The sequence below is a fragment of the Eurypyga helias genome, unplaced genomic scaffold (assembly GCF_000690775.1).
Source record: "Eurypyga helias isolate BGI_N326 unplaced genomic scaffold, ASM69077v1 scaffold17556, whole genome shotgun sequence".
In the NCBI taxonomy this organism is placed as follows: Eukaryota; Metazoa; Chordata; class Aves; order Eurypygiformes; family Eurypygidae; genus Eurypyga; species Eurypyga helias.
This window is the reverse complement of record NW_010256190.1, coordinates 3437-27014: the sequence shown is the minus strand read 5'-3', so window position 1 is coordinate 27014 and position 23578 is coordinate 3437. Positions and strand designations below refer to the sequence as shown.

At 41.8% G+C, this 23578-nt stretch overlaps 1 protein-coding gene across 1 annotated transcript in view; it reads left to right on the top strand.

The window, feature by feature from the left end:
- Window positions 1-23578, top strand: part of HIVEP1 (human immunodeficiency virus type I enhancer binding protein 1) — a gene marked incomplete at its 5' end in the record, with an annotated part of 30947 nt that overhangs the window by 3939 nt on the left and 3430 nt on the right. The window contains 5 exon segments of the mRNA XM_010153591.1: window positions 1-2020; window positions 9051-9184; window positions 10533-10708; window positions 12723-12827; window positions 22235-22752. The exon segment at window positions 1-2020 is cut by the window's left edge and continues 625 nt beyond it. Of these exon segments, the coding sequence (XP_010151893.1) occupies window positions 1-2020; window positions 9051-9184; window positions 10533-10708; window positions 12723-12827; window positions 22235-22752 (2953 nt within the window).

Sequence of the window (23578 nt, the reverse complement as noted above, 5' to 3'; positions counted from 1 at the left end):
CTCGCATGCACTGGCTGTGCCTGGTCCTCATTACCGGGAAATGAGACGTGCCGCTTCAGAACAGATCAGCTGCACGCAGCCATCAATGGAAGTTGTGGACTACAGGAGTAAGTCTTTTGACTGTGGAAACGTGTCTCCATCAAAACCTGCCTCGCTTGTAGAGATAGCCGCTCCGAAAGCATCATCTGCAAATGGAGTTACTGGACATGTGCCTCTGCTAGAAAGGAGGAGAGGACCATTCGTAAGACAGATATCTTTAAATATTGCTCCAGAAAGTCATCAGCCTCAAGTTAAAACAACTTCTTCATTTCAGACAGCTCATTCTATGGATGTTCCCGCAGTGCCATTGCACAGGCTGCAGACCTCCGGCAAATCTTCGGTAGAGTTTCCTTCAAGTGTTCAGCATTCACAGACTCACTCCAGGCCTCACTCAGCGATTCAGAATTGTAACCCTGCTAGCCTGTCTTCGATTCAGCAGCCTGTAGATCACATGTTGAATAATCAGGGACAACCAGCCTCGAACCATCAGCCTTCCCAGGCATCTACTAAAACATCAGCCCAAGGGGAACAAGCGAGCACATACATGCTTTCTTGTCATCCCGATGAAAAAAAGGATTGTTTTGCTCCAAAGTATCAACTTCAAGTTAAAACATTACATATAGGTCAGCCATACTCTTCTAAATTGCTAAAAAATACCTTATCAACTCAGACAGCTCCCAGTCAAGTTGGGGTGGACCAGAGCGCGTCCTCCTTTGAACTGCAGACTAAACTGACTGACATGTCTAATCCGTACTCTGTGCCTCCCCTAAAGCAAATTGTCCCCAATAACTGCACCAGTCAACTACATCAGATTCCTCCTTTTGTGGTTCCTGTCCGTATTCACAACAGTATGCCGTCCTATGGCTTTGCAACTGTTACACCCGTTCCTCACATTTTAGTGACCCAAGATCAGGTAAATCAATCTGTTTGCAAAACAAATGTTACAACAGTGCCAACGCTTGAAGGCAAAACTCAGCTGCCAAAATCTCACAAAGATCATCAGAGGACTTTGCCAAATTCATTCGAATTTGAAAATTCGCTACCAGAAATTGGAACCAGAAATTCACCTTTGTCAAGCTCTTTGAATACTATTCAGAAAGTGCCAGTTAGCGGACTGTTCCCTCAACAAGAAGCTACAGCTTCAAGTAAACGAATGCTTTCCCCAGCCAACAGTTTAGACATTGCCATGGAAAAACAGCAAAAACGTGTTAAAGATGAGAGTGGAGCTGCTTGTGTGACAGATGCTAGACCACTGCATTCCCTGAATGTTAGGTCTAGTGACCCTACTAGTAAGCAGAAGAAACCAGTTTTGGTAAGACAGGTTTGCACCACAGAGCCTCTTGAAAATCACCTTTTGGATCCTGATGGGGTTGCACAGCATGAAAAAAGCAGCAAAGCCGGTACTTCAGACCTGCTGTTGGCTGACCATCACTCATCGGACACGGAGGTTTCAGAAACACTAAAGGAGTCACCAGAATCTGAAGACCTTAAGTCTTCGGCATTGCCAGTGCTCGTGGTTAGAAAACCATCTGAATTGTCTCCAGCGAATAATCAGGGTTCTCTTCTCAAGGCTGTGAGTAGCAGTCAAGAAAGAAGGTCCCCAACTAACAGTAACGAGAGCAAGCAAATCAGCAGCCAGGGCCAGGCGAAGCCTGTAACTACCTTGGCTGCGATGAACGCAGGAGAAATGCAGAGGCTGTCATTTCCCAGCCTCAAGACCTCAACGAGTTTTACCTGGTGCTACCTTCTGAAGAGAAAACCGTTGCATCTGCTGCAAAACGATCAGAAAATCTCAGCCTATTCTACCTGGACCATTAGTCCCAACAATCCCAATCCACTTGGTTTATCAACAAAGGTGGCTCTCTCCCTCCTCAATTCAAAGCAAAAGGTTGAAAAACCGCTGTACACTCAAGCAAGAACAACTCATCCCAGATGCGATGTGTTGGTGTATTCAAGCAAGTGGAAGAACAGCTTAACCAAGGTACTAATGCTATACCTGATGTATACTGATCGTGTCCTGAGGATTTGCTTTGGAAATCATGCTCGTTCATATTTTAGGAAATGTAATATGCCTGACATGTAGAATATATGTGCTTATTTATTTTAGTTACGCTGGATCAAACTGCTAAAAAGATCTTAAGTAATTCCATTAAGAAACCTGTTCATAAGGATTTATCGCTTTTCATGGAAATTAGTTCCTGGATTTAAATCTGTATGCGAAGCGTTTATTGTGGCAGGAAGGCATCTGGCTATTTCTTAAATGCAATAGGTAGAACAAAAGCAGTTCTGAGACAAATATTTGTTAAACCCTTTTAACTTAAAACGGGTTAATTTAAGAACATAATTACGTATTTTGCCTTAAAAGTCAGCTGTTATTTTCTGTTATCAGAGTGCTCAGCCTGAACAGGTGTCCATGGATACACCATGAAAATATTTTTCACCATCACTCATCATCTAACTGTGAGAGGAGCAGGGTACTGGTACCGTTTCCCTTTCTCCCACCTAGGTTAATCGGTGGTGTGAAATAATGACAAAAATAGTGAAATTTGAAACAAAATTATGGCTGCCATAAAAAAAACCTGACACCTTCTTGGATCGATGTGGCTCCAAAGATGACGTTAAATCTTGCACAGCGGAAGGTACTGCGGGCAGTGTTTGTGACCCACATAAAATGCGGTATCATGCCGAAGTCGGATGTGGGAGAGCAAAGCAGTCGGTTGTTATTTCCTTCGCTGTCTCAGGGCTGCACACACGATCAGCATTTTGCCCACTGGACGGTTTTGTTACGTACAGGACCAAAGCTGTGCTCGTTTGCACTGGATGTGGCGTGCCTTAGTAACTGAACCACCTCTGTGAATGGGTAAAGGTGACTCTGCCCTGTGGTATGGCAAGAGGTGGCTGTGCCTGTTTAGTGGATCCCTGTGCTTGCTTTTACTGCCCCATCCAGCGAAGACGTAAAGCTTTCTGAAGAGAGCCTTGGTGTACAGCACCGTTTCATGCTCCTTTTTCCTCTGTGCTGTGTACGCCATGACTGCGACGCTGAACTGCTCTTCAGAGCTGGCAAAAATGGGGTGCTAGCCCCGGACCTCCCTCCCTCCACAGTCCTTTGAGACATGGAAACCTTTTTTTGAGGGAGGTAAAAGCAATCATAATTTGTCCTACTCCTGTGTTCTGCCATCAACAAAACTTTTCTGGGCATCAGGCTGGGAGTCGGGATTTCTAAGGCCAGCAGTCAAGACATACCACAGCCTTGGGAAAGGGCACATATTTCTGTGGATTTTGAGTGGCAGAGGCTGTGGCTGTCAGAGGTCACCCTGGGGTGTTTGTGTGTTTGCTGGGTGCTTTGCTAAGATACAGTCGTCAGTAGGGAAGAGAGCAATAGGATGAGAAACCGTGTAAGAGGAAGAAATGGTTTCAGAATTACAGGGGGAGTCGAGAAGATAGGTTGAAATCCCTTACGCCAGCATTAAGATTTAAACCTGGTCCTCCCGAAATCAGTGGGAGACTTTGCCAGTGTTTATATTGGAGGTCAAAACCTTATCTGTAATGCTTCGTGCAGAAAATCAACGCAAAGCCAGCAGCCTGTGCGCGCTGTTAACTCAGTTGAATCGTTGCTTCCCTGTTAGTGTGTCGCCTTCGTTCAAACTCGTATTAACCGTTTTCAGCTTGCTCCCTCATACGCTTGATGATATGTCGTGCTTAAATAGTGCTGAATTTAAAAAAAAAAAAAGTTTTGAAGATTTAGTAGTTGAGCAGTTCTAAGGCAAGTCTCACATCAGTTGTGTCTTTGACTCGTCATTGCTTTTAAAGAGCAGCCTATCAGAAGTAGTTCTCTGATAACAAAGCTACTGCGTGCCTCTTGAATAACAAATTCCGTCTACAAACAAATTCTGTTTAGAATGTAAATAATGGATATTAATATTTTGAAAAATATTTTGACAGCGCCCTTTTAAACGCTCCAGGAGCACTTAAATGCTGTAATAGGCAGCTGTCAGGTACATTTACAGTGCTTCTGCCACAAAAGAACCACCCTTTCTTCAGTCTTTCTTGCTGACGTTTTGAATGAAATGCAAGAGCGTGGTGAAACTGCAGAGTTCTTAAGCTCTGCTTGGGGCTTACTCAGAGCCATGATGGAAGGAAGAAAGTGCAGCGAGAAAGCACCGATGAAAGTTTAAGTGGCATCTCAGTTTGTAGGAGTAATCATAGAATCACAGAATGGTTTGGGTTGGAAGGGACCTTAAAGATCATCTAGTTCCAACCCCCCTGCCGTGGGCAGGGACCCCTTCCACTAGACCAGGTTGCGCAAAGCCTCATCCAGCTGGCCTTGAACTCTTCCAGGGATGGGGTATCCACAGCTTCTCTGGGCAACCTGTTCCAGTGCCTCACCACCTTCTCCAGGAAGAACTTCTTTCTGATATCTAATCTAAACCTCCCCGCTTTCAGTTTAAACCCATTACCTCTTGTCCTGTCCCTACAGGCCCTTGTAAAAAGTCCCCTCCCAGCTTCCTTGTAGCCCCTTCAGGTACTGGAAGGTGCGATAAGGTCTCCCCGGAGCCTGCTCTTCTCCAGGCTGAACAAGCCCCATTCTTGCAGCCTTTCATCACAGGAGAAGGGCTCCAACCCTCTGAGCATCTTCGTGGCCTCCTCTGGACTCGCTCCAACTGGTCTATATCCTTCTGATGTTGTGGGTTCCACAGCTGGATGCAGCACTCCAGGTGGGGTATCACTAGAGCAGAGTAGAGGGGGAGAATCCCCCCCCTTGACCTGCTGGCCACACTTCTGATACAGCCCAGGATACGGTTGGCTTTCTGGGTTGAGTAAGGTATCGGGTGGCAGAAATTAAAAATTTCAAAGACCTGGCAGGTACTATGACTTAAGAACTCCAGTTTGGCTGCTTTCCCTTTTAATGCCTCAGGCAGCGGGATTTCAGCCGCTTCCCAGGATGATGCTGATGCTGTTACAATATAGCTCTGTATTACCAGTCTCCAGTTAGACCCAGTAATGGGACAGCCGATGCCAACTTGGAAACTTCCTCACAGAAGCCATAGTTAAAGAAAGCAAAAACTGAAATTCCTCATTCAGTTCAGGCCCAGTAATTCTACTGTTTTTTCTGGTTCAGACTGCGGATGGAAAAGGTTGGAGGTCCTTTTGGAAATTAATGTTCCATATTAAAAAACAAACAAACAAACAAAAACACACCAAAAAATCCCCACCAAAAACAAAGCCATCAAACAGATTAGCAAATATTAGCAAATAACTATGTATTTTTTAAAAAGTGGTTTATTTCCTGCTTAAAAAGCTTGGCGGTATCCTGAGTTCCCTCAGGGGACACCATTTAGGTTGCAAGTCTCTAAGGTTTGCTCCAGCGGATTGCACGTTTTAACCCTGACCTGATGGAGAGTTTTAGGTGCTGCTATAATCCAACTTATAAGTGATAATAAAAGCGCAGCACTGCTGTGCCTCACTTCCTCTCTCACAGAGTCACAGGCCTCTCCAGAGTGATTTGGCTGTTGCCCTCGTGGGGCTTCAACCGCTGAACTTGTCCCCAGGATGAAGCGACTTGCCGAACGGCTCCTGGGTCTGCCCCCAGAACCAGGTCGTGTTTACAGATATCTCATGCTGCTGCATAACCGCTGCTAATCACTGTCACAAAAAGGGCAATTCTTTCGACAATAGATGCCATGGGAAATGAAGAGACGTGAACAAAATGCAAACAGTAAGGAACCCCGGGACTTTGTTTGCCCTTCACAATTGGCTGCTCAGAGGCAATAGGTGAAGCTGCCTTCCCTTCACGTTCCAGTGATTCCGAAAACAAACCACAAAATGTTATTGTGAAAGAAGCTCCTGGAATCAGTTCAGCCCGTTAAAATGTAACGGGAGGCTCACCTGCACAGAAAAAGGCTTGGTTTATCTCCCTACTCATTTTATTGTTCTATTTATTAGTATTTTTATGCCGGTTTTCCTCACCTGAAATTATGGGTGTGGTATCAGGAGCCCTTTCTCAAGCCCACACACCCCAGCACTAATCTTGCCTCCCTGCTCCGAAGCAATTCAGTAATGTGTGCAGTATTCCAGGGGGAACATTTTTGGGCAAGAATAGGCTGAAGAGTGGAAAGTTTCTCCTGACTGGAAGCTTTCCTTTCTTGGATGATGTGCCGCAAGAGTCCAGCTCACCACTGTAGTAGTTAAATGCAGAAGATTTTTATGTGTAAACTAGTAAAAGTTGACAGATATTAAAAACATTTTCCTCAAGTGGCTATGTGCCAATGGGAAAAATGTTTAATGAATATTCTAATCTGAATTTATAACTTTGATGATTCAGGCTGCGAGCACTTTTTTTTTTTTTCCAAGGGATGTTGTAAAGTACCAGAAGTATCTATTGAACTCTGGTCTCTGGGCAGCTCTAAGAGCAGGGTTTTTTTCCAGATTTATACCAGTAATTGAAGACAGTGGAGTTAAACTGGAGTGCAGGAATGAATCATGCTCCTTGTCTCTATGGGAGAAGAGAGAGAACACTGTGTTGGAAACAGAAGGCAGGTTTTGGGGGGGGTTTATTTTAGGTGAAGTATGTTAAAGGATTTCCACACAAGAAACCTGTGCTCCTTAGAGACTGGCTGCTCTGAAAGATTTACAGAGGACCCAAGTTGTCTTCAGCATCACTTCGGAATTTTTCATAAAAACTAAAAAGGCTGCTTTTTTCCATTATTAGTGGGCATTTCTGTAGATTTCTTCTGTGGCAGGAACTTCGTGTTTCCATTAGAGCATCTCTGTGATCACAGCATTTTGCACATTTAAGACACTGAAACAACTGCTAAAATAGCATATAACCAGTAAGTTAAAGTACATCAGTGGGGGTAGATAGTAATTTGACGACCTGTGTTACGACTGTCTTATCTCTGTACATAAACATTTATGTTAAAAAAGGCAGGGGAGGGGGAGCGGTGTAGAATCCAGAGGTATTTGGTCTTGGTTTTGCACTCTAGGTGCTTTTGTGAATATACAGTATATTATAACGCTATTTCACCATGGTTTGGATAACAACATGGGCCAAATACTTCTGGAATCTTTCTTTTTCCTTTGCCTTTTCAATCTTGAAAGTCAAATTTGGAAAGAATACTTAGTATTTAGGATTGAGAGATGAGGCACTTTAAGGATTGCGTTGTTCCAGCTGCTGGGCATAATTTATGTGGTATTTGACTTATTGCATATATTCTGTATTTTCCACTACTCTTTTCCTTGTTAAATTAAAAATGCCACCGTGTTACTCTTTGTTTGCAGTGGAAACAAAAGCAATTCACATGCCAGGTAGCGCATAGGAACTGCAGCATGGTTGAGTTGCAGTTAGTAGAGTGGGCTCCGCTTCTGATATTTCTCATCCAGAACATCATCTCCTTTCACCTTGTGTGAATGCTGTTAAAACATGCAGGGTGAAATTTCTTTCTTCCTACACACAGGCAGAGCTGTCATGTATGCTTTGGTAGAACTACTCAGATATTTGAAAATCCAGCCCAAATCAATTGGAGGGCTGCACAGAAGCGGACAGGTTGGAGTAGTGCTTGCGCCTGTGTGGATTCCTAGGGCTTTGAGTTGAGTAGGAAGGTGCTTTCCTGTTGATCTTCCTTAATTCTTCATCAGCCACATGGAGGACTATGGGCAAGGACAGGGTGCCAGAATGATGTCACCCTTCAATATATGTAACGACCGTTGTAATTCATCAGTCATTTAAAGTCAGACAGTGAAGTCATCCCTCTTGCCAAGAATCTGCAGGCTTACGGCATTAAATTTTATAATGAGTAGAAAACATAAGGCCAGGCTTTTTTTTTTCCTCTCATCATTTTATTCACTTATCAATATGAGCAAATGTGGTAAGTGTGCCAGCTACGTGGGTAGAACAGTTTATAAATACAGCAGTAACAATTGCTGGCTAATTGGATCATTCCTTCATTGTTGCCCATTTTATAAATATTCTAGACTTGGAAGGAGTAGATTTTAATTGGCAAATGTTGGGGGATCTCATCCGCCTTTAAAGAAAAAAAAAAGTACCTTAATTAATAATCAGGGGAAATGGAGAAATGTATTTTTGCTCTGCTAGACAACTGGTATGCTTTTTCTTGTAATTTAGTCTGGCAGTGGGAATTAAGTATGGAGTCCTGCTCTGGAAGGGTTCCGGAGCCCCCGTTAATAACCTCACCAAATTGGGAACAGTCAATTCCCACACAGAAACAGGTATTTTTTTTGAAGAATATGAGCAATCAGAAATGTTACCTGTTTGTATCTCTCCCTCCTTCCCACCCTGTTCCTCTTTGCTGTGCCGCAGAAAAGCAGCTTCTGCCAGCCGTGGCTTGCTGCTGGTTTGTGGGGGGGCGGGTGAGACCCAAGACCTGGAGCCCTGAGATGGAGAGCAGCCAGGGAAGCCTTCCTTCCCCTTGCCTGCTATGGGAGACACCAGGCAGCTGGAGCTGGGGACATGCTACTGAAACATCGGGACTTGAGCAGTGGGGGAAGAGCACGGATAACTGGCTGTGCACTAAAGTCTCCCCCCTTGTGTCAAACTGGGGAGGGCGGGCACTGTATCATGCAGCTGCAGAGCCCCATCTGTATGGTCCAGATGTTGCGTGGAAGGGCAGAGGGGCGGAGCTGTAGCCATTCGGGAAGCAGTTGGGTTTCCCTGTACACATCTTGTCTCTGTAGAAGGCGACCTGTGAGCTAAGTGGCACCTTCACCTTCCCTGAAGAAGGAAGAGGCATTTCCTGCTGTAGATTCAAAGCACTCCTGGTTTCCCTCAGTGCCATAATCTCCATCTCGATTTGCCAGTCTACGAACAGTCGGTGCATAGTAGAGAAGCAGTTTAGCAAAAGATATTTTTTGTTTCACATATCTTAACGGTCTTTACAAAATCAGTTATTATAATTGCGGCTTTTTCTGATGCTTTTATTCATTTTAACTTACAGGTTTGAATGGCATATGAAAGATACTAATTTTAATGACATGCATATCTCATTTTCTTTCAGCGAGCATTAAATAGAAAAAAAATGACTGCAACTGAATTCAGCAATAAGGAAAACTCTGAATCAAGCACTGAGCACGATAAAGAAAATTCCTTTATCAAAACAGAACCAAGAAGAGTTAAAATATTTGATGGAGGGCAAGTATTGTACTCTGTAGATCAGATATCATTGGGAAGATATTTTTTCTGTGATTCTAGACTTTGCAGAGATGTTGCTTCCTGCTTGATTTATTTTAAACAACGGTTCCCATGCTGTGGTCTGTGGATGTTGGTTTATGTTTCCAAGAAAAATGGAAAGTCATCAGAAGCATGGAGCCATGAGAGTTACGAGGGGGAGTAATGAAATAAAGAACAGTAGGCAGTGCGATTCATTTTTTTTTCCAAAGAACGAACATTAATCAGCAGTAAGGGCAGCTAGATACAGCCATAGATGTAAATTCTTTTCCTGTATTTCTCTTCCATGATAAATAATACCTATTCTGCAATAAGGTTGTATAACTGTATCCAGAGAGGATATAGTCCAGGGGCTGAGCAGCTGGCTGCAGCACAGTCTCCGCCTGGCAGTTTGCTGTGGTATACACAGGCTGGAGAACTCCTGGTTTGAAAAGTGCCGTGGACATATTTACTGAGACTCCTCGTCCATTCGCTATAATACTTGGAATTGGTTGCCTGATATGAATAACAGTTGCTTTAGCCAGTGTTGTGCCATGTACAACATCTTATAAAACCAGATTTGCTTAGTAGAAAAGTGCCAGTGACACTTTAAAACTTTTGAGCACAAATGGTGCATATTTTATTATTCTCGTAATGGGTGGCAGGCTCTAGGGCTTTCTGTTTATTGGTTCCTGGGTTGAATCCAGTCTAGGCCAGCAGTTAAGCCATTACCAGCTGCCCAGATACACCATTGCTACTTGCCTCTGCTCGGATCCAAACGTTGCAGGGTGCAGGTCACAAAAGCTAAGCACAGCCTTCGGTGCCCTTGAGCAGAGATATGAAGGATGTAATTGAACCTGAACTCCTTTTTCTGTCTAGAGGCAGTCCCAGTAGGCTGAGTCCAGACCACATTGACAGGGAATTATAAAGGCTTTCCCACTGTCGTAACTGATGTTGTTCCTTTTCTGCATCCAACGCAGAGCCTCAAAGATGCTTTTTTAAAGCTTCCTTGTGGTGCCCAAACCCACTTTCAAGAACTGACATGTTGCAAAGAGGAAATCTGAAATCTTGAAATTCTTAGTATCAAATAGCACTTTTATTAAAAAAGATATGCCATTAATCCTAAACAAAACCCATGATTACCTAGTGAAAAAAAATCTAGATATGAGTTGAACAAATAAATGTAGAAGTTGAGCAGAAAAAGAGCATGATTTTGTCAGTCATTCATTTTCATCTATTATATAATTTTTCAAATTCTGGTAGATCATGGTTTTTAACTAGAATAATTTACCTATTTCAACTAATTGCCTCACTCTTTTGGTACTGTTACTAGGTACAAGTCAAACGAAGACTATGTGTATGTTCGGGGGAGAGGGAGGGGGAAGTATATCTGTGAAGAATGTGGAATACGTTGCAAGAAACCCAGCATGCTGAAGAAGCATATTCGCACACACACTGATGTCCGTCCTTACCATTGCAACTACTGCAACTTCTCCTTCAAAACTAAAGGTGGGGGCACTTTTCAGTTGACATTTATCTTTCTACTGTAAAGGGTAGTTTGGCTATTCATAAGCTAAAGAAGTTGCCTCTCTGGAGTTTTACCGTCTAATGCTGCAAGTAGTTTCCGATTTCCCTCTTTGTCTTCTGTGTGTTTATTAAAATAATCACATTTTTATATGGATGAACGTGGAACGGTAGGTGAGAAATTGGAGTGGAAGAGGGAAATTGTATGAGAGTATGGTGAAAGTTAGGTGAAGACAAGTGAGCTGGTTAGCTACTTACCCTAGGTAGGGATGGAAACACAGAACTTTTAAGTCCCTAGTGGTGATCTTTTGCAAGTATGACACTGACATATATTGTACTCCTGTTGGCGCTCAACTGATTGATCCGCAAAGGAAATTTATTAAATTACTATCTTAAAATGTTTTTTATACCCATGAATAACAACGTTCACTTTCCACCTGACCTTCTGGGACCCAAAGGTGGAACCCTACATTTAATTCTGTTTACACCAGATACTTAAATGCATCCTGCCTTAAGCAGGCAGTATATTAAACAGTGATAGATCCAGGACTCAAAATAAGTGAAACAGACAGGAGAAGTTCACAGCCAAAATACTTTCAGCAAAAAAATTCTAAGCAGTAAAATTTTTCTTGGCTTTGAACATCATTTAGCAATAATCCCCCCAGCTGTGACCTCAGAAATATTTGTATTTTTAGTGGGTTTGAGACTACTTGCCAGTTGCATGGAAAACTTCCAAGAAATAACCCAATGCTGCAGAAAGTGGGATGGATAGTCTTCAGGTGTTTCATGGATAGCCTTCACAGGTGTCAAAACCTATTGCTGCATCCTGGCATACTGGGTCATCACATTGCCTTGAAGATGAAATGCCGGAGCGTGAACCCAATAAATCCTGATTATGGTTTTTGCGGAGTAGGCATGCTGGCCAAGTTCAAGTCATTGAGTTCTGCCAATTTGAAATTCTTCCCCAGTTTTAGTTGTAGCAGATACTTGTATTCGCTTCCTCCTCTGCAGCTGTTGTGCCTGGCCGTTGCCATTACTGCTGGCAGAGTCCGCCACGTAGTTCGGTGCTTGGAGTTTGGTAAAGCGCCCTTCGTGAAAGGACAGTGTAGCCAGTAACTTCACCCAGTATGTAAAGCTGGGGAATTTGCTGTTTGTGAGTCATTGTAGTCATATGGCTTCATAACCATTATTTCAAAATTTGGGGTGAATTATTACCTTCATTTCAGGCAGGAATTAAGTATTCCGTAACCATGGAAGAGTCACCATTTCACCCACTGCAATTGCTCCCACTGAAATAACCTCAAAGAAACAGTATTTTGAGAGACAATAGGAAGTTTAAATATAAAGTGAGCAGTTATTTGTGCTAATATACTTTTCACAAATATAATCATTTACAGATCTCTGATCTGCCCTTAACCTTTCCTTTGTATTTGCCATCTTTTCTTTCCAAAGGAGAAGGGGAGAACAGGTGTGGGGTCTCTCAGCAATTGCACATTCACTTTTGAGGTTCAGATCGACTATGTTCATGGTCTGATTTTTTAATAAAATGAATCTGTTTATTTAGGTCGGCAGTGAAAATGATTATACTAAAAACAGAATCCATCAAATACTAAAAGAGCTGCAAGATAAAAACTTTAGTTTCACAAGGTAGTTTTCTGTCAACATGACTTTGAAGACTGAATCAACCTTTCTTACAGTTTGCCATGAACAAATGAGAGATCTTTTACACCAGTGCAGAATACATCATCATCTAGGGTTTACATCCTATTCCATTTTATCTCAATAAAGAACTGCATGAAATGTAGCCAGAGAGCTAGTAGCATCCAGGATGGTGAATCTGCCACAGCCCTTGGCTGCTTGCACTGAGGGGCAAAGTTCTATCAGGTGTTAAATCAAAATATACAGGTGGTTATAAATGTAACTGAATAAGATATAGCCATGCTGAATGTATATTTGTATAGTCACAGAACAGTTAATTTTTTTTTTCTTTTTTCTTAAGGAAATTTAACAAAACATATGAAGTCAAAGGCACATAGCAAGAAATGCATGGATTTGGGAGTCTCAGTAGGCTTAATAGATGACCAGGATGGAGAAGAAGAATTTGGTAAGGAAATGAAAATCTTCTTTCTTTACTGCATTTTTGTGTTTTATTTTGTCACCCCAGTTTCTTACCCTTTCTTTTACAAAGCTTTTTAAATTCTTGTACAGAAAAAAGATACAGAGATAAAAATCTTAAAAGCTAATCCAAGGGAGCAAGAAATACTGGGAAAACTTTCACCAAAAGAAATTACAAGCATATGCTAAAGATAAATTGCTGCTGAAGTTTTTCACCAAGTGTTACACAGTCTAACTTTATCAGCTTCACAGATAAATATGACAAGAAAAAATACCAGAAAAACATCTGTTTGCTGAGGAAAAAAATGTAGTCAAATGTAGTGTTTCTTTGAAAACAGCTGTGCATGAAATTGCCCAAGTTTTGAGATGCACATTTCATATAGACTGTATCACTAGGATGCTGCCCGAATCACAGAAGTGTGGCTGAGTGCTTGGCAAGGGGGCTAATCACCTTCCAGTGCAGAGTTCTGTCCTCCTTCATGAATAATTGGGCATAAATCAACAGTTAGATATCACTGAGAAAGTATGAACATTTTTTGGTTTTGACCTGCTCTACTTCTCCATTAGTGATGAGAGTGTTATCCAAACGCATGTATTTGTTAACAATGGGAATTCTGCTCTTTCCGCGTCCTGAGGTAGCTCCGCTAAAGAGGAGACGAGATCGAGGACGGTCAAAGGGGACCAAACCAGGTTCGCACGGGTTTTGCTCAGCACGATAAGGGGGAGACGTAGCTGCACCCGACAGAGTGGGATGGGAGAACAGGATTGCACATTAGGACGCTGTTTCAGATCTCGGCATGTCTCAATGCAGTGGTGGCATTTCCTCCTTCCTTCCTTTTCTCAGGAGGGAGATGAGTCCTGTTGCCTTACCTTGCTGTATTTTCCTTCTGTCAGTGAAACAGTATATTAGATTGCGGATGAGGTTTTGAGGAAAGAAAGCAGTGGGGATCTTTATTTAAACAGCAAAGGGCAAGAAAGATGGATGCCCTGACTCCCATATGACAGCCGCTAGCAGAATAAGTGGATCAGCTTGAATCTAATTCTAAATAATGCTGGGAATATGACTCAGCTGGTATGATTCAGTAGTGCGCTAGGTACGAAGAAACCTGCGTTTTCCCTTTTTTGGTATTCTTCAATATATTTCTTTATGGTAAGCTAAAAACATGTCCCCCTTTGCAATTTGAGGCACCAAATAACGCAGAAGATAAGCAGCAGTACAAATTACTGTCCCTCTCTCACAGAGGAGGAGTTCTCATTAACATTTTCAGCCTTCTCATGACACAAAACCTGTGAGAACGTTTTTAAGCAATGTTCTGTAGCTTTCGACATCTTATTTTATAAACTGCAGCTGAAGAGGTATTTCCAATTACCAGGAACTGAAAGCATTTTATGGATTGATAAATCGATACTCACAATTGCATAAAACTGCATTGTGGTTGAATGTAATGGGAAATGTTTCAAATGTTAACAGGATTATCAGTAACACTGGGTAGAAGAAAGCTATTTCAAACATTTATTGAAAGATTGCTTTTCTTTGCCTCTAAGACTATTTAATTGAGAGAGAGAGACTTCTGTCTTTTTACATATCATGCACAGGTGTGTGCAACCATATTATAAATAGATATTCCTTGGACCGTGTTCTTTGTTTCACCACACAAATTGCTTAATAAAACAAATATTCTATTTTGGAAAAAAAGCAAGACAAACATTGAACAGGATTTACCACATAATCCATGAAATTCTTGCAGAAATTTAATTTTAAGACTGCAGCGCTTTTTTGGTTTGGGGTTTTTTTGGGTTTGTTTTTTTGGTGTGGGTGGTTTTGTTGGGTTTTGGGGGTTTTTTCTAAAAAAAAAAAAGAGCATGTAACACTTCTTTCTTTAGCTAAGAACCCCAAAACAAAAATCAACTTGGTGATAAAATCCCTATCTTGTCTAAACAATCTGGCTCAGGTACCCGTAGCAAAACCAGCTGTGCAGCACAAAGCTCAGCACAAAAGGTCCCATCCAAGAAACGGGGTAATTCAGCACATAATAAATGCACGTTTTCTGCAGACAAACCAGTCCAGCCTCTCCAGCTGCTGTGTAGCACAGGGCGTTTACAATTATCCGTGTAGATTCAATGAGGAGCTGTACACTTGAAAAATGCGATTTCACCTCTCGGCTCACCTAACCACACATGAAGGTATTTCTCTTGGTAATTCAGAATGTTGCTGTTGGACCACATTTAAGAGTCAGGACGGGGGGGGAAAATAGTGAAGTATTTGCACATGTGCTTTTTCAAATCATAGAATCACAGAACGGTTTGGGTTGGAAGGGACCTTAAAGATAACGTAGTTCCAACCCCCCTGCCATGGGTGTAGGTGGTTCTGCTGCCCCTCAGAAACACAGTACATGCCAATTTTTTGGCTGCGTTTGAATGTGATTGAATGTATTTATGTTTTTGAGGTGTCTGGTCAGTCTCAGTTAGCAAAGCGACTTCAACCACCTCTTCGGATGCCCTTTCTCCGGAGCAGTGGAGCAGAGCTCGTGTTTGGGCCAGCATCCCTCGTGCCAGGTCTGGGCTCTAGGGACAGCCCTGCCAGCACTCTGTCACCTGCAGAGGAAAACGTGGCAGGCTTTGGGTATTGAGCTGCACGCGTGGTGTTACGTCTTTGGCCCTTTCACCCCCCCATCTCTCTGACGCGTGTGGCTGGCAGGTTTGTGTCACGTATCCTTTTGGTGCTTTAAAAACCAACGTCTTTAAACACGTACTTTTTTTTACTTCAGGAGTTGCGTGGTTGTTAAAAATGATGTGTCAGAGAGAGTGGTCTGCCCAGTCTTCCCTCAGCTGGAAGGCAATGGGAGATGTTGTGGAGGAAGGTGCAGAAAATCTGATAAGAAATAATTATGACTTCGGAAAACAAATTTCTTCTTCCTGTAGGCCGTGTAAGATTGGCCTGTTTCATGACCCAGAGAATGTCTGTCTGTCTGTCTCTTAATTTGTTATCTGAACATTTGGCATGGAGATTATTCTTATGGCAGTAAAGCTGTCTGCACCTTTGCTTAAAATAACTAAGCTGTATGTCTTTCACCAGACTTTGAATTAGAGAATTAGCCAGAAATGTAACAAAGCCACCGACTTTTTATTTACTAAGGAATTTGCTGCTTCTACTTTTATGTAGTTTTTTTAAAGCATAGGCAATCACCGTTATTCGAACATGTCATTATTTGGGTTCACGTGAGAAGTCAGCTTTGACCTGATAGCAGTGCGATTAATGGTGCACGCAGATCGAATAGAGAGCGCAACATTGTGCGCAGTCCTGAACGCAGGAACGCACACAGACGCGCACACAGCCTGTTTTTTTCAGTAATGTGAGAAGCTGAAATTCTGTTGTGCTGTAGCGTCTGGGGAAAAAGGAGGAGATGCTCTCTAGCTGACTGAGATTGTATGTGATCAGAGCTTTTAACACAGCATTCTTTCTATTTGGACTTGTCATCATTCGGGTATTAGTAAATACTTTCTGGCCTGGCTTTTTGCATTCAAAACCATTCCCTCATCCATTTATCTTTCATCTTCTGCTCTGTGGAATGTTCTTGTCACCAAAATACAGGGTTACAATGTAAGGAATGTTAATATCTGAATTAAATTGTCAGACGAGGTGAACTGTTTAGCGTGACAGACTGCAACTGGGGGATATCCTCTTTGGCCATGTTCACCCAGCCTTTTGCTATGCAGTCTTCACAACAAAAATAATTTGTCTTCAAATTAAAACAGTTAGGAACTTTAAATCTGTAGTATTTCATATGTAAGCTAAAGTATGAGTGGTGTGGTGTGTCTGAGTAAACTTACACGAGATAGTTGTTTAATAATGAAATCAGTAGATGGGCAGAACTTAGTTAAATGGTCTCTACAAATTTTATCCCAAAACATTCATTACTTTACCAATGAAAAGACCTAATTATAAGTTTCAGATCTGTATTTATATATATGTGTGTATATATGTATATATATAAAAACACTTTCATTTTCTGCAGTATTAAATAAACCCTTCTAAAGACACAATGGCTCTAAGTTAATTAGCTACATATTACTTACAGTAGATTTTAAATGAGTTTCCATGGCTCTTCATTAGCTTAATCATGACTCAGTCTGTGTTTTCACTTTACCTATATTTAAGGAGTGAAAATAAATTAAAATCCTTGCAAATAATATCCTCCTTTTGCAAATAGAATGGAAGACTGGGTCTGTGTAGCTTATGCAAAAAAAATGTTTTTTTTTTTTAACTTTTTTTTTAATATTGTCATCTAATCTTCAACTGGATGTACATTAAGCATGCTGGAGCCCTACATCTACAGCCTGGGAATAGAGTAGCTAATGCTAGGGTTGATTTGCAATGTACAGGTTACCCAGTTAGGCTTAGGTGTAAATAATCTCTTTAAAGAAACAGAGGTTGCTCCTACGCTCTTGGTTAGTTTTAGTTTTATTGCGCCACTTTCCATACTCTTAGGAATGAGAAAGTCAAAAGCCCACAGGTTGGTTTTTTTCTCATTTCTGGGGAGCGCTGGCTGTTACCAGTCTGAATTTAACCCAGTAGATGTCACTGTGAGTCCTGTTTGACGATGATGAGCAGTGGACAGTAGCTGAAGCAAGACTGAATTCAACCAAGTGAAGCCTATGACTTAGCAAGACAAGGAGACAGCAAGTTTGGGTTGTAGATGCCAGTGTGGTTTCACAGTGCTAAGTTTACCCTTACTTTTTAAAATTTTGTTTCAGTGGTTATGGAAGGGTCTATTGCAAGACTAATACAACAGGTAAAAAAGGCAAGTCTAGGTTTGTAATTTTTTAGAAAAACAGAGAGCGCATTGAGGACGATTTATTTTCAAGTTTATGATAATCTGATGACGTATTAAAAAATATTTCTGCCTTTATTGCCATAGTAAATATTTTGTTCTTTAGTTTGATGGAGAATAAATAATACAGAACAGATGTTTTATTATTAAATGCTTTTCCTTAGATACTAATTCATAACTAAGATCCTTCCACAAGCTTTTTCATCTCTTGTGGAGGTGATAAACTTGACTTTGAATTACTCAGGTGCTAAAAGACAATAAATTTAGCAAATTTAAATGTAGTGGGAATAAATACTGAACAGACCAACAGATGCAAGCTGTGTCTTTAATCTGTATAAGTATTGGTAATAGTGATACCTATAGTTATCTATGGAACTGTCTATTTGCTTAAAAATGTGTAAGACTTCAGCAGTCTGGATGTATATTTTCAGGTCTTTCTTGTCTTTCTGCCAATGAAAGAATGAAAATTTAACATTTTCTTTTTTATGTGAAAATAGACCTATGATATAAGCACATACCATTAAGTTATAAGCTGTTGAACTTGATCACTGGATGTGGTACAGAAATTGCTGAGTCTGTAGCAGGGCTTGGTAAATCAGGTCATGCAATGGACTAATTGGTGATGATAATGCAATTAAAAGCTGTAAATTGAGATTCTGAAGAACCTTTCTCTTGGTACTTCGCAGTATGAGGATAGTTAGATACCCATTGTTAAAATCACGTGAGGTAAGGATTCCTGTAGGAAAAACTCTTTTAATGTAAAGAACTTTATAGTCCATAGAAAGACCTATTTCAGTTACCTAATTCATGGCATCGCAGCTGGAAAAAGCAGTTTGTGGACTTACAGCCCTAGGCGCTTCACTAATGGACATATTAGGATGCTGTTAAGTCCAGCTAATGCTATTGTGCCAAAGACCCTTACTTCGGGGTGAAATGTCAGTATAACAGAGCCTTAGCCAACAAGTTCATCAAGAGCCTTAGCCAACAAGCTCATCAACACTGCAAACACAATAGAGAGCTGATTGACTAACTGAGGACTGACCACAAAGTAAATGAAGGATTAAGGTGATTTTTGCCTATGATTTGCATATGCTTACTTCAGTACATAAGACTAAAAACTCCATTTTATTAAATGTAATTATAGCTGACAAGCGAGCAAAATCCCCAGTCAAAAGCTGGATCTATGTTTCTATTACACCTTTATTTCCAGATGTTGCTAATTTTTGCAGAGTTCATGTCTGTAGCCAAAAGTTCTGCTCTCTCCTGTGAAGTCCAGGAAGAAGAGTCTTGCTAAGGATGTAAAAGAAAAGATTGCAGCAGTTGGTGGAGTATGGAGACATTCCCTACTCTTCCAAAAACTCCTTACCAAAAAAACTGAGGCAGTCTTGAGCAGTCTTTCTGTTAAACTGGTGAGAGTTACAAATTTGAAAGAGGAGCAGCTTTCATAAAGCAGAACAGCCTTCACTTGACAGTGTGAAACTTTTTTCCTGTTTTCTTTTTTTTTTTTTGTTTTTGTAAAGAAACTGTGAACTTTCATGGCAAAAGCCATTTCCCCATATGCTAGTGGCCTTTAAATTTATGACACATCCTTAGTTCTAAAATACCCCACACTGCTTTACAGCCTCATACAAAGTTAAACACAGAAGTCGTTTTGTTCCCTTTGGAAATTGAGGCAGTTCTAGTTATATATATATATTTATATATATCAGCTACATAAGCATATGGTTATAATTGTGCATCGTTTAAGATAGGAAGTGAAGAATTAATTTTTCCCCAATTAAAACTGCAAGGGAACTTTAGTAGGCAGCGTGCAATTACCAAAATGGATCGGCGCCAGTACTGCTTGGTTAACGAGAGAGTGCTTGGAAAAGAGCCTTTCACCGCAAAGTGCGGTCACAGCCTCAGCTCGATGCCTCGTTCGGAGAAGACCCACAACCCGCCTGGGTCTCCTGCCACTTAAAACTCCATCATCGGGTCCTCTCGCTGCTCCGCTGGTTAACAGCAGCGCTTAAGGGGATCGCCAATTGCGAAAGCTTGGGCACCTCTTGCCTCAGCAAGCATGCACACGGGTTAAAAAGCCAGAGCAGAGCATTCCGTTGTGTGTTGCTGGAGCAGGCAAGTCAGGAATGGTGGTTGTTTTTTTTCCATCTGATGTTTCGAAGCGGTGTGGGAGTAAGGGAACCACATTCATCGCTGTCACCTCGCCTACACTGCAGGCTCCGGCTCCAGGTAACCACGCTTAAATAGAAGCTGGCAAAGGCACAGAGGGTGGAGGTAAACAGGGAAACAATAGAGGGAAATGATATCCCACGGAGTCCTGCCTGTGAGGAATCTGTGTCCCCCACACTGTTCCCCTTTCCCTTTCGTTACTCTAGAAGGCTGAGACGTACGCTGAAAATTTCTACCGAAGCAGCATTTGCTAGTAATTCCCGGAGTGTTCTTAAATGTTGATTTGAAAAAAAGATGCTTCCTCATTATAAATCGGGGCACTGTTTGAGCACGTGTTTTCCTTGCTTTACAAATGTCAGTCTAACCACTGCAGGTAGTTTCTCTTGCCAATGGAAGCAGCCAGTCATTCGTGATTGACATCAACTTTCATAGAAAATGTGATTCATCTGGAGAGAGGGAGGAAAAAAGAAAAAAATGGTAGGATTTCCCCGAAAGTAGTTAATGGGATGCTGGTAAATAGGCCAGAGTTAAGAGGGAGACCGGACTGAAACCCCAGACTTTGCACTGCCCCATGCATTAGTTAAAGAGCTGCAGGACATGCATGGGTCAGCCTTCAGATGCGATGCCTGGAGAAGTCCGAGGTCTGTTACAGAGGCACTGGGGGAAGTTACTTCCGTTCCGAAACATAACCTACGTGGAGGCTCTAACATTTCAGATTCATCTGCTTTGCAAATTAATGATGAAGAAACAATTCATATGAAGAAGTGAAATGATAGCAGTAGGGAGAAAAAAATAATGTTGAATAACTCCATGTGGTGGTTTTACTAATATTTTTAACAGTCCTACTTGCCATATTTTTGAATGGACCTTATTGAATTAATTTTTCCACTAAAATGGATTTTCTTTTTTGAACAGCTTTGTCTGTAGATGAGAATTATAAATGAAGACTATTTAAAATTCTGAAAAATACTTTTGTTAGCATCGTTCCAATAACCTGGAGGATTTAGGGTATTTGCAATAACATTTCGGTTTCATGCCTGCTGTAGTAAATGCAGAAGATCTATAGTTTCCATATTTAGTTAATGCACAAATTACTGTGTAGGCAAAGAGGGGAGAAGTCATTATAGTGGGATTTTTTTCAGAAAAGCTATTAGACTCATTCCTAATTGCGCTGCTCATTTGAAACCATAAAGGCTTATAATGGTGGGTAACTTATTGAGAGGTAGTTCAATTAAACCCATTTATTTTACTTGGAGTTCAAGATGCTTATTTTGGTTTTGGTAACGTAGCAGCCTAAAGCACTGATGGTACATTCAAATCCTTTTAAGGGTCTGATTTTTTTTCAGAATTGTTTATTTTGATGTGGCCATGTAGATTTCCTTAGAACAGGATCTCTGAGATTTTAACTAACCAGCCATCGTTTGCTTTGCAAAGCCAAATTATTTTTACACTGGTAGTTTTTGGGAGGAGCTCAGCAGACAGACCTTTAATCAGATATAAAATATTAGTGCATTCAAAGCATTTTGTCTTTTATAAAATATGATCCCAGACAGTCTGGCTTGGAATCAGATACAGCAGATGGGATTTTCTGTCTCTTTACTAAAGATGATTCTTTCTTTCCAAGTTACAGTGTAAAAGAGGGTGAAAAGCTGCAGTAGAGCTGTGTTTTGTAGAGGAACTTACCACTAGACAGCAGTTTGGTTTTAAACTTGAAGTCAGGAGGGCGTCTCTATGGGAGCAAAGTTGCATGCATAGGTAAGTTTTGATGGGATTAGGGCGCTTCGTGCCTCCTAGGACATCTTGGGTGATTTGTTAATAAACCTTTTGAAACACTAGCAAAGTGAAGAAATCTGGTAAGGTCTAATTTTGGTCTCTTTTGCCTGTTAACGAGACAGATTCCTGACTAACAGCCTCCAGTCTTTCTGTTTGCATCCTTCAAAAACCTTTGCAGCAGTGATTCATAGTAGGTACACGGACACCCACTTATGAGTCAGAACCAGCTAGAGAATATCCCACCGCTGAGGTTGGCAGACCAGCTTCCTATGTCATCGCGGGGAACTTAATGAACCAGGAATCTGCTCGCTTCTCCCTGAGCAAAAGAGTGAAGGGTGGCTTTGAGCAAACGCTTATAAGCGGCTGGAAAGAAAATGGCCCGACCTAGAAGGTTAAAAACAAGACAGAAGCGGATGAAAGATTGCGTAGCTGTGCAATGACATATGTACCCTAGAAAATAAAAACAAAAGTGAAAATCTTCCCTCTTTTATGCAATGGGGTGTGAAAAATGCATGAGACTTTTTTTTTTTTTTTTTTTGGCGTTTGTCATTACTCCCTTGCACCTCCTTCCCAGTCAGGCTGGGACCTTCATTGGCTTACCTTCTAATTCTCCCTTTTGCAGGTGAGAAGCAAAGATTCGGCTATGACCGGTCAGGATACGACGTGGAGGAATCTGACGGTGCGGATGAAGATGAAAATGACAACGAAGATGATGATGAAGACAGCCAGGCTGAGTCTGTCCTGTCCACAACCCCCTCGGTGACGGCTAGCCCCCAGCATCACCCCTCCCGACACGGCCTGCAGGACACCGCCGGCGCTGATGAAGACATCAGGCTGCCAGACTGTTTCGCTGGGGTTCACACGGACTCTATGGATGGTCTGCCCAAAGCGCTGCTGACCAAGATGACCGTCCTTAGCACAGCACAGTCGGTTAGCAGGACCTCCAGGTCACCAGCAGAATTCGTCCATCAGGAAGCACATGAGGATAAAGCCCAGGAGAGAGGAGGGGCTCCCCGCAGTGCTGGCACAGCACTGGCGGACGTCGCTCCTACGTCTCCAGGACGTCAGATGTCTGTGGATTACCCTGATGCAGAAGCAGCCTTGGGCCACTCCTTGATATCAACCGCAACTCTTACAAAGGTAGGAGTATCTGACTCCGGGGGGAGGGCAGGATTTTAAGTCCTCCTTTGAAAGATCTTTCTGGAGATTTTTCAAAGATCAAAAGGTTGGCCCTTCCCTTCGTTCTTAGAGCTGTTGGCTGATGAGTCTTTAAGAGAGTTGAAAGTAGTCAAAGCACGTGTGTGTAGGACTCTAGAAGCAACAATGTTGTAGGAGCACTGAATTTTCAAATTCTTGGTTTTTATTGCATTCTCCCTGAAAGGGTTAATTGTAACATAGTGGTTTCAGCTGAAGTTTGGAGCTGGTACATTGTATTTCAAATAAGAAGGGATGTAACAGCTATGCGGGATGAACATAGGGTGGTGGTTGTGAAGTTTATGGAGGAAAGTGATAGAGTTCAGAAGTCATTTCACTCTGAAATATGATGATAGAATCATTGGTAATTCTTAAGGGAAACAAAATCTAGTCCCAAAGGTTTTTGCCTTATCAGTACAAAAAAAAATGTGTGCAATTGATTATCTCTCCTCCAAATATGCTTAGTAGTAGAATTAGAAAGAGCACCAGATGTTCAGGGAAACAAGGAGCGTGTCCTTGCAGGGTAACAGAAGGAGAGGTGAGCGCAGAACTGAGACCGGGGTTCCCGGTGCTCTCTGTTTTTCTCCAAGCTGAAAGAACATTTTAATCGGACAAGGATCAGTTTTGCCCATGCCTGTTCTAGACACCCGGCTCTTTGGAGCAGAAGGTCAGCCTGTGTGCAAGGCTGCAGGGAGTGTCCGGTGATTTTGGTGACTGTTGTCATTGAAACTCTGCTGAGGGAATCACAGAGGAGACCTGGCAGGTGTTAAGC